The 10900-nt window shown below is 30.2% G+C and overlaps 1 protein-coding gene across 4 annotated transcripts in view; it reads right to left on the minus strand.

Annotated features, from left to right (window-relative positions):
• The window catches only part of LOC145279738 (protein YIPF1-like), a 148011-nt gene extending 137626 nt beyond the window's left edge, over positions 1 to 10385 (minus strand). For 2 of the 4 annotated variants that reach the window (XM_080131036.1, XM_080131035.1), the window contains exon 1: positions 10083 to 10385. In XM_080131036.1, coding sequence (XP_079987162.1) covers positions 10083 to 10130 — 48 coding nt within the window. In that variant the 5' untranslated portion in view covers positions 10131 to 10385. The remainder of the gene's footprint in view (positions 1 to 10082) is intronic. The other 2 variants (XM_080131033.1, XM_080131034.1) reach the window with 2 other exon arrangements.
• Between the last annotated feature and the right edge of the window lie 515 nt (positions 10386 to 10900).

The raw sequence follows: 10900 nt of genomic DNA on the forward strand, positions 1-10900 counted from the left end.
TTTTTGAAGTGTTTGTTTATGTAGGCTGTACATTCATTCCAGAATAAAAGAATGTTAGGTCTCAACCAATCAGATTAGACTGAATACGGCTGGGGAGAGGTTATTATTTATTAGTTAGAAATGGGAAAGCTAATGGTATGTCTCTGTGTTTATGATCAAGTTACGAAGGATGAAACCCCATATCTGTCAAAAGTGCAGAATTCATCCCAGTGATGACTGGAGGCGGACTTCACATTTCGAGGGAAAAATAGGAACTTCTTCCTCTAAAGATGATTGCAATTGTGGTGTTGCTCCTAGGATGAAGTGTAGGATTTTATTATACTGACTAAATGTGCCTAAAATGGTGTTCTAAAGTTACATAAGATAGTGGCTAATAGTCTAGATATAATAAATTTGTATGTGGCATTTGTTGTTGTAAATCTTTGGTCCAGAGGGGAATTTCTGCAATCAAAATATTTAATAGGAGAGGAGATAAGAAAACATAACTTTTAGAGGGAGGGCAGTCATGTTGTAAACATTCATCTCCTATTTTTAAATCATAATGCCACAGACCCTTACTATTATTGTCCTAAATTATTTAGTGACAGAACAAAGTTGGGTTTTTTTCTTAATTGACAGAACATTTTTTTTAATTAAATAAGTTCCAAACTAAAGTCTAAATGTACCATACATAATTCAAAAATCATATTTTTTGAGAAAATGTTTTAAATTAACAATATTTTCAAACCCAATATGAACATCAAAATCACAGCCATCATTCAACAAAATTTTATCAAATCTAAATTTAAAATGTACATTACCATGAATGAAACATTATTTTTTTATAATGTGAATAAAACAACCAAAAAGTTTAACTTAGAGATAATGAAAAAAAATTCTTTGAATTTATTATTCTTCCCACCCCCTTTTCTCCTTCGTTTCTTTCTATTGTTAAACCAAAACTAACAAGACACAGTGAATTTCAAAGTGAAAGAGGTTATGACTTGTAAGGGAATTTTTAAAATATTTTTTATTACTAACACAGACGATAGTGAATCATTAAAAATTATAAATTTTCTTATTTTACAATGAAAAATTGAGTAAATTCTTTTGTTTTATTTCTTTTCTTACTATGCAACCATGAGGGCAAACATTACCTTGACTGTGACTTGCTTTTTAAGGATACTACAGTTTTAACTACATTCTCATGTATAAGGTGTACATGATGGTTTATATATAGTTCAATATATTTTAATGATACAAAATACATGCTAATATACTTTCATTTTGAGATTGAGTTATATTTAAAAAGAAAATCTTGCTTTAATTTTTCCTATTGATCATAATTTTTAATTAACGGAACAAGTAATTAGGAATATGTTAAAAAACTGAGAGAAAAAAATACTTTAAAATGTAGAGTGGAGACTGGTTTCTCATATAGCATAAAATAATCACTCATTTTCCAACTAACAAGGAGTTGAATGACATGTAACCATGTTCTTTGTTTTTAAGTGGGTTGCCACCTGGACTTAGGATTAGTGACAAGGTTTGATAAGTTTTTCAAGCTATCTCTTAGAACTCATAGAACTTTGTTGATTTGTTTTCAGGTTTTGTTTTAATATTCTTTTTAAATACTTTCTTTTCAAGTTTCTTTTTGATAAAATAATCTTGACAACAATAAATTTTTTAATAATGAAAAGTAATTTTATTACTATTACTAACTATTTAGCATGAAATAATCCCCTTCCCTCAAACACATAATTTATCTCCCTTGTACTGGGTTTATAATGACCTTGGTGACGCTCCCCCCCATTCAAAAGTATTAGTTTGTTTGCTTTAATTTTTATTGTTCTTTTCCCAAAGTTTTCAGTATTTCATACATAATTGGCTAAAAAACTAGAATCTTAATTTTTCGAAGGAAGGGTTGAAGAATCCTTATCTACAAAATTTACGTAATGTTTTGCTGAAAAAAGTTTCTTTTTTTCCTTAAAAACGAAAAGCCTTAAAATAACAGTATTAAATTGTTAATGTTCTTCATTTTCAAAATAGATGAACACCACATCGAATGCTATATTTGAAAAGTTGTAAAAAATACATTTAAAAACTCTTAATGAGGTTAAAGAGATACAAACAGGTGCCTTAGTGGTTGATCATAACTTCAATCATAAGAACAAAAGAAAAAGTTGAGTCTTTAAAACGAGTACGTTATCGACTGGTGTTTCATGTTTGATTTACTCATTTCCAATGAACATGGAAATCCATATCAAGAAGAAATAAATAAGGCTTTTTAACTAATTAATTTGTTTTCATTAAAAAAAAAAAATGAATTCATTATGGTAACTTCTGTTAAAAGGGGATCGCTTAATTCAATTTATTTTGTTTCTTTCAGCATTTATTCTTGTAATCAATAACATTATGCCAAATTTCAATAATGAAAAGATATCCTACAGGATAAAACCCTGATGCTTGTTTGTCGCCGTGCATACTTTACCTATATATGAATATTTAAGATGAGGGAAGGAAGTGTAAATAATATAAAGAGATAATGATAAAAGAAGTGACAAGAGAAATGTTAATTAAAAGAAGTGACAAGAGAAATGTTAATTAAAAGAAATGACAAGAGAAATGTTAATTAAAAGAAGTGACAAGAGAAATGTTAATTAAAAGAGTGGGATAGCCTAATTATGACATCACAGTAGAGTTTCATAACTATTTGTAAGTCCTAAAAAGGTTTTCATATTTAATAGGAAATTATTTTAATTGCTCAAAATCAGATAAAAAAAATATGTTTAAAGCTCAAATAGTACATATAGTACTAGATCTTCAAGAATAATGAGGTAATAGATTCAGTATTTTTTTTTATTTAAAACATTTTTTAAATTTATTATAAATATACCTCATACAATCGTTTCCACCACATTAAATAATACATTTTTCTTGTATACGATGAAATCAAAATATGTAAAAGGTTTCTTTGATTTTAACTGCTACCATTGTACTGAAGCGACATTCACCCTAGACGAATTGACCAGGATCAACATTACTTAACTTCAATGATCTAATGAGAATCTGTCAACGCGATTATGCCATATATACACGATTTTAATTCCAACAGCAAAAGATAAAAATAATGTATAGTAAAACAAATTTTTTGTTTATTAAATAAACCTTTTAAAATATACCGTGATTTTATTGTAAATAAGAAAAATTATTTAATACATAGGAAACATCGTATATAAGAAAAATATAAGAAATTGAATAAAAAAAACTTGGAATCTATTACCTCACTCTTTCTCATATATATCTATAATATAAAGCTGAACGTCTGTGTGTGTGTCTGGTCACGAATAGGCTCCTATATGGTTGACTATCATAGAAAACTGATCACATATAATAATAGAAGATGTATCGAGACACAGGAATGGGTATGTTTGATCTGGCATAATGATGATTCATTAAAATTGTGGGGTCGGCATAAGCGCCTGGTCCACAAAGTATGGAAATAAAAAATAAAAAAAAAACGTTTACAAGTGTTTTTGATATAGATGTACATAATAATACTTTCATAAGTATGTTTTAACTTAAATAGGGATGGTATAATAAAATTGTGGGGTCTGCGTTCACGCCTGGCCTCCATAGAATGGAAATAGGCACACACTTTAATAAAGACTTTTCATATCTATCTGCGTAAGTATACTTTGATAATTATGTTTCAGTTTGAAGAAATATGGTATAATAAAATTATGGGGTGTTCGTTCACGCCTGACCTCCATAGAATGGAAATATGTCACAAAGTTTAACAAGGTTTTTTAATATAGATCCACAGAATATTGTGATAAGTGTTTCAGTGTGAACAGGTATGGTATAATAAATTATGGGGTTTATCTATTTTATTTTTACTTTCATCATATTTTGCTTTGTTTTTGATACCCCCAAATTCAAAGCTATCTCTTTACAACCCTTTCTTTTCATAACCTATCATACTTTCATAAATTAGAGTCCATTTTCTGTAGGCTGTTTTTGAACCCAGTCAACGACGGGTACTTTTGCTAGTATATATATATATATATATATATATATATATGTGTGTGTGAAAAAGAGAAAGGTAATAGATTCCAAGTTTTTTATTCAATTTCTTATATTTTCCTACATACGATGTTTCCTATGTATTAAATAATTTTCCTTATATTGTGTGTGTGTATTTATACTGCATTTCATTTAAGCAAACAGTGTTAAACATAATTCTTTTAGTTTAATTATATTTTTTATTTCCATTTTTCTAGTCTTTTCGGCATCAAAATCAAATAAAAATAATTAATGTTCCGTTAGTATCACTTCCATTCTTCATAAAATAATCTTCAGATGACAGAAAAAAAAAAAAAAAAAAAAAAACTGGAGAAAAGAAAATTAAAAAAAAGAAAAAAAAATATCCGAGAAGTCTATACGTGAAGTCGTTAGATGTCAAAACAACAATCTGGTGCTGTTCCAGAAGAACGTTTACAATGTAAATTCTAGAAAGTTAACATTAGAATGCTACATATTTTAAAATGCTGTTAATCGTTTCATACATACCTGAGTTGTAAAGATAACTTGAAGCATTTTTCTTTTTATCAGTTTGAGAATGTAATATTTTCGTGCTATCGACTAAAATTTGTCTTAAATAGGAAGTGTGGGGGAAATAGTTATACTTTTTTAAATGCTAGGAAATTGAACTAGCCACAGGAAGGAATAGTCTATCCTAAAAGATAGCTCGTTAAATGGAGTTCACTGACAGCAGGAACTAAGGGGCCCATATAAGACTAAGGGTACCCAAAACTGAATCTTACAGGAGGAAATAGTCAAAGGAGGTCCATAGTTGCTACAACCAGTAAATCCAAAGATGTAAAAAGTTTTGTGGATACACTTTGGCATAATCAAAGAAACCACAGCAAGGGTGTTTTAGCCATAATAGGCTAGAGCGGAAACTGTCCATGGTTATCTGAAAAAGAAGTTGACTTTGCTTTCCAGGAAAGACCAGGATACTTTTGAAACTCACTACCACCGGCTTGATTAGAAATCAAGTACATGGACATGTAACCATGTTAAATTCTCAAAGAAAGATGGTTCCTGAGGAAATATGAAATCCAAGGAATATGGATGTCAGGAAGGTGGTGGAAGCGATCAAAAACAGGCTCATTGAAGAAAGAATAAACCGAAGAATAAAACTCAAAAGAGTAGAAGAGCATAGAGATATAAACTCCCAAACCAAACTTCCGAAATGGAGTGCATAATGATAATTAAGGGTAAACTGATAGAAGCACTTACTAACATTGGATCGGAGATTTCATTCCTAAAAACATCCGTTTTTGAGGAGTTAAAAACACAAAAAGGAGAACTGAGGGATTCTAATCTAACAGTTACTCTAAGAAATGGTCAAAAATGGTGCTAAATGATATGGTCTATTTACCCATTAAATGAGAAAATTAAAAGCATCATCAAGGTTGTATATCACTAGACTTTTATCACGAGTTGATATATGGCATAGACTGGTTAAAGAAGAACAGAGCCCAGACAACACTTTACACTAAAGATAAAAGGGATGAATATACCATTTGGTATTAATACCAGTGGCAAAATCAACCAAGTCTCCAGGAAGAAAGTAGAGTTGTCGCCATGCACTGTCACTTCTTTCACCGTTAGATTAGTTTTTAAAAAAGATCCACCCTGTTATTGGACCCCAGTTCAAAAAGGGAAACCTGTGATAGTGGCAGTAAAGGTGTCCTCTACATCTACCTACACCAGATGCCTGTAGGAGCCTTAGAAACACTGTCACCCTTCCACCGGACTTTCAGGCTAAAGAGGGACGTAAAATGATCAATCTCCTCTCACAAAAAGCTAATCAGTCTGAAATCCAGGTAGAATATCTGGGAAAACTTCAATTTAAAAGGTTCTCGAAGTTAGCCCTCAGCAGGTGAAAATAAGAAAAGGATTCCTGAAACGGATGACAAATTCGCACAGGAGTGCACGGGGCGGGGGGGGGGTCAATAGAAAGGGTCACCAGTCACCACTGGTCAAGGCATGCAAAAGTGCATTGAGAGCGGAGGAAAAGGTCACTGGTCAATCACGGTCAAGGTCGAGAAAATTGTCAGTATTCTGTTGTAGAAACACTTCAGATGGTCTTATCCTCACATACAGTACGGACTGCCAAAATTCACCACAGAATTATCCCACCCCATATGTAACACGATGTAACTTTATTATAAAATAATATTATCAGTATAACTTTTGTGCCATTTAAAAGAAGGGCAAAATAAACCAGTAATAATTTTTTTCATCGAACGAAAATAATGAAATTGCGAGACGAAAATCGTGTTTACATAATTGGCGCTTTAAAATAACGTCCCCATGTAGTAGACATTCCGAACGTGAAAACATACCCGTGTTTAATAAATCTAGCAAAAATCAACTAATGGTCAGATTTTCGTAAAATTTTCGGTATTTATCCATTTTAGAATGAAATTACATATAAAATGCAGTTCCGTAAAATATATGAGGGGAAATAAATTTTTAGTGTCTGTCCCCCCCCCACATATTTATTTTTTTCGAAATTCGAACAAAATATATTTAAATCTATCGAAATTTCTATTTATTATGAAACATAAGAGTTCAAATAAGTAAAAAATATTTATTTTTTAAAAGTTTAAATACACGTATTGAACAAATATTTACCTTGAAGCTGCAATTAAAAAAATTATATAAATTTAATGTCTTTTTTTTTTAATAGCGTTTTTTCGAATTAATATATACTATAATCAGTTGAATCGCCAAGAAAAAGGAACTTCGTAAACACTAATTAATTTTTAAAAGATTAAAACGATTAAAATTCCATTATTTCAAAATGTTCCGTTACAACAGATTTTTAATTAATTGTTTAATTTTTTTTTAAATATTAAGTTTTTACATAAACATGGCTCTTGTCAGCGATTTTATCGCCAGATTAAAACCGATTTGAAAACATTGCACAAATATTAAGCATTTTGTAGCCCCCCCCCCTCATATTTTGTTCGTCTCTTTTTACCGAACAAAATATGGAAGCCCGTAGTTAACCAAAAGAACATTCAGTAAAACCGTATTTCGTATTTAATATACAAATGTTTATGATATTATTAATCATTAAACTGTGTAAATCTTAAAACCTAACAAAATTATAACGAAGATTAATTATTAATTGCAATTTGAAGAAAATAAACAAAGGTTTTAAAAAATCATTAAGTCGCTTTAGCTTTTCCATAGTTTGTATAGTTAACACAAGTCTGACGTCACGGGAACATGCTCCATTTTTCACATTGTTTTGGGGATCAGCAGCAAATGCCTGGGAGGATGGCCGCCTGATCACTGGGAAGAAGAACAATATTGTCACATCAAAGCTTTCTCTTCTCTCTAAACAGAACTTCTTTTATTTTTAACTCCAGAAAAAGACGACTCAGTCGCTAATGTTTTTGTTTTTTTCTTTTTCGTGTTAAAAATCTGTCAAGTATTATCAAATATTAATTTCAAATACACAATGTTAAATAAGAATTAAAATTGTGTCCATTCCATTATTTTCAATCTTTTCAGAATATTCATCAACTCACTTATCTACTCATTTCATTAATCCTTATCCTTGATAAGTTCTAGTTAAAAAAAATAGTTTAGTTACCCAAATTATTTTAAGAGAAATGGGTTTCCGCATTATTTCAAAATAACTTATTTTTACCTAAATCATGTTTTAGTAAAGAAAATAAATAAATAATATTAAAAACACAGTTATAACAGGATTAATCGTACACGTGAAACACCGAAATGCAAACTAAGCCAAAAAATATAGTCGCCATCTTTAAAAACACAGGTCGAGAACCAGACTGGGGTAACTGATAACTAAGTTAAGGACAATGATTTTTCTTTTTTTGGGAGAAAAATGAAATAAACATATTACTTTATTGAAAAATAAAAGAAAATGGTAAAATTATGTGTTTCGCTTTTTCTTTTTTAATTTACATATTTAAAACTTTTTTTTTTATCTCTGCCATTTAAAACTAAAAAATTTACGAACTTCAGCCTTGTTCTGGTGAATTATATTTTTGGATAGAATTTTCATTTCGGTGTTTCGTTTCACGTGTACACTGAAACCTGCTAAAACTTACTGTTTCAATGTTCCGATTTACTTGCCTCCCCACGAGGACAGAGCAAGACACAGGGTCGGTTTTTTAACGTGAGGAAAATCCAGCTCCCCCAAAAGGGGAGCTCTGGATAGGAACAAAACTTTAAATTGTCCCAGTTTAGAAGGATTTCTCTTCTACTGACAGAGATCAGGAAAGGTGAAGTTTAGTATCAGAACAGATACTACACTTTGCTCCTAGCCAAAATGTTTTAGTGTTCATTTTTGTAGTTGCCTTTAAGATGTTGTTATATTCGTTATACCAAACCAATATCGCCAGCCATCGAAATCGATCTTAAGCACATCCTACCTCTCTTTTTTTTCTTTTTTTTTTTTTTTTAACTAAAAATATGATTTTTTAGTAAAATTAAGGCGTTTAGTAATACTAGCCAGACCCATTTCACTCTAAACAATTTACATGACTGAAATAGGATATTTTACGGGAAAAGGTATATTACACAGGAAGTTGATTTAATGTTCTTCCTGAAAGAAAAAGAAAGTGACACGTTCACAATATTTACAGAGTTTTGTTTCGCTTTTTTAATGTATTGATACAACAATTTTCAACACTGATGTTTTGGGGTTATTTTTGTATAGAAAAACTATCCACAATTTGAACACTCTGTAGTTTTAATAAAAAATAAAAATATTAAAAAAAAAACCATTTTAACGATTTAAGAAGAAAAGAGCATGGTCGAATTTTAGTCATGTGAACAATAACAATGTACAAAAAGTTAAATTAGTTTTTATACGGTGCTTAGATCAGTCCCCATGGCTATCAATATTGGCTCTGTAAAATTTGGTAACGAGTTACAACAAAGGCCAACTATACAAAATTAAACCCGGGTTCCTGAAATCGAAAAAAAAAAAAAACAAGAAAATACACTGTATTTACATTGTTGATTTTTTTTTTTTTTCAATATAAACTGTTGATTTTATATTTTTAGCATATAAACTAAATATTTAGACATAAAAATGGTCGGTCTCTTTATTTTATTTATTTATTTTTTCAGTCTATGAAATGAAAATAATTACAAAAATAAAATAAAATAAATAGCAACACTTTTTCGTTTCAAGAACCCGGGTTTTATTTTGTGTAGTCGTCTTTCGGCTGCTAGATTTTATGGGCCCATAAATATTTGGATTAAGTTACTTCTACAGAATTTGAGTCGAACTGACTTTCTTTTTTTTTTTTTTTTTTTTTTTTTAATCCTAAGCTAACACTAAACTAAGTTTTAGGTTTAATTTGATAGAAGTCTGTTCGGTTCCAACTCGGTTTTAAAATTAAATGTAATTCAGATAAACTTTAAATTTATTTTTTAGTGTTTTTTTTTTGTTGTTGTTGTTTTTTAATATGGAGGGCGGGCACGGCACCTCTTATCAAGGCCCAGGGGCCACTCGAAGATAAGATTTAAAGAATGTCAGGAGGTCGGTAAGGCAACATCGTGACGATCAGTATTTAAATAAAAATGCACTTACGAACATATTATTTTTAACTATCTGGTTTCATTAAAACACACACACACACAACATTAATTGTTTATGTTAGATTTTTAAACATTTTTTGTTGTTGTTTAAATTATTTTTACTATCATTAACTTGCATAGAAACAAAAACCGTGCAAAATGAAAAATAAAAACTATTTAAAAACAAAATCGACACAATAATAGTTATAAAAGTCAACTACAAACGTCAACGCGTTTTAAAATAAAGAAACTAAAGTGCGAATATTTGTTATAATTTGTTTTAATCAAAACTCGCGAATGATCGAATCAAAAAATAATAACAAACCGATACAATATGTAAACGTTTGACGATTTAATTTTGCATAGAATCACAACTAGTAGGGTTGAATTAATTAAAGACTACTTTAGAAAAATATTCATATAAATAATTGCCGGAATAACGGTTAAAAGTGTAGTCTTACCTCATCTTGATCGTCCAAATCAACAATTACCGTTGGACGGTCAGCCATTTTGAAATTGTCGTCTGCTGTGACGGCAGCGGAAGTGGGAGGAGGTAAGGGAGGGTCGAATGAAGGATCTTGGGAATTTACAGAATATTATTAATTTTTATGAATTATTTACTTTTTTGTGTTTAAATGGCAGGAATAAATGTAAAAGGGGCACTGTAAATGGGAAATTATTATGCTAAAAGTGGAAGTTTTGGTATTAACATTCGATTCGAAATAACAAAAGGAAAAGGGTTTTTAAAGGGTCGTTAGTAAAAGAGAATCATCAGAAAGAAAGAGAGAGAGGGCTCTCTCTCTCTCTCTCTCTCTCTCTCTCTCTGGGGAAGAAAGAGGGGGAAATGAGACTAAAAGTTGATGTAGAGAAGGGGGGAGTAAAGGAAGAAAATCTAAATGTAACTTAAATGGAGAGAGAGGGGACAGATAGGAAGAGACAGAAAAGGAGGGTATGGAAACGAAAGTTTATTCAGATGAACTGAGGGGGGAAAATGTCAAGAAAATTTCAGTTGCAGAATACCAATCTATTTCTCTTGATTTTTATCCAAATTTTCGATAACATTGATTGTTGACGCTTGTTCCGAAATAAAATTCTAATTTACCTTTTAAAGTATTGATAATTGAATTTTAATCCAATGTTTTAATCGATACTTTTTCTTACATAAAACATTTTTAATTAAAAAAAAACAAAACTTTATACACACAGAAAATGAGCAGAAAATAAATATTGAGCGTTTGTACTAAAAAAATATATATTAAAAAAAAAACTTTTGAGGGGG

This window comes from Euprymna scolopes, chromosome 7 (genome assembly GCF_053919585.1).
Source record: "Euprymna scolopes isolate OS-2025 chromosome 7, ASM5391958v1, whole genome shotgun sequence".
Lineage (NCBI taxonomy): Eukaryota > Metazoa > Mollusca > Cephalopoda > Sepiida > Sepiolidae > Euprymna > Euprymna scolopes.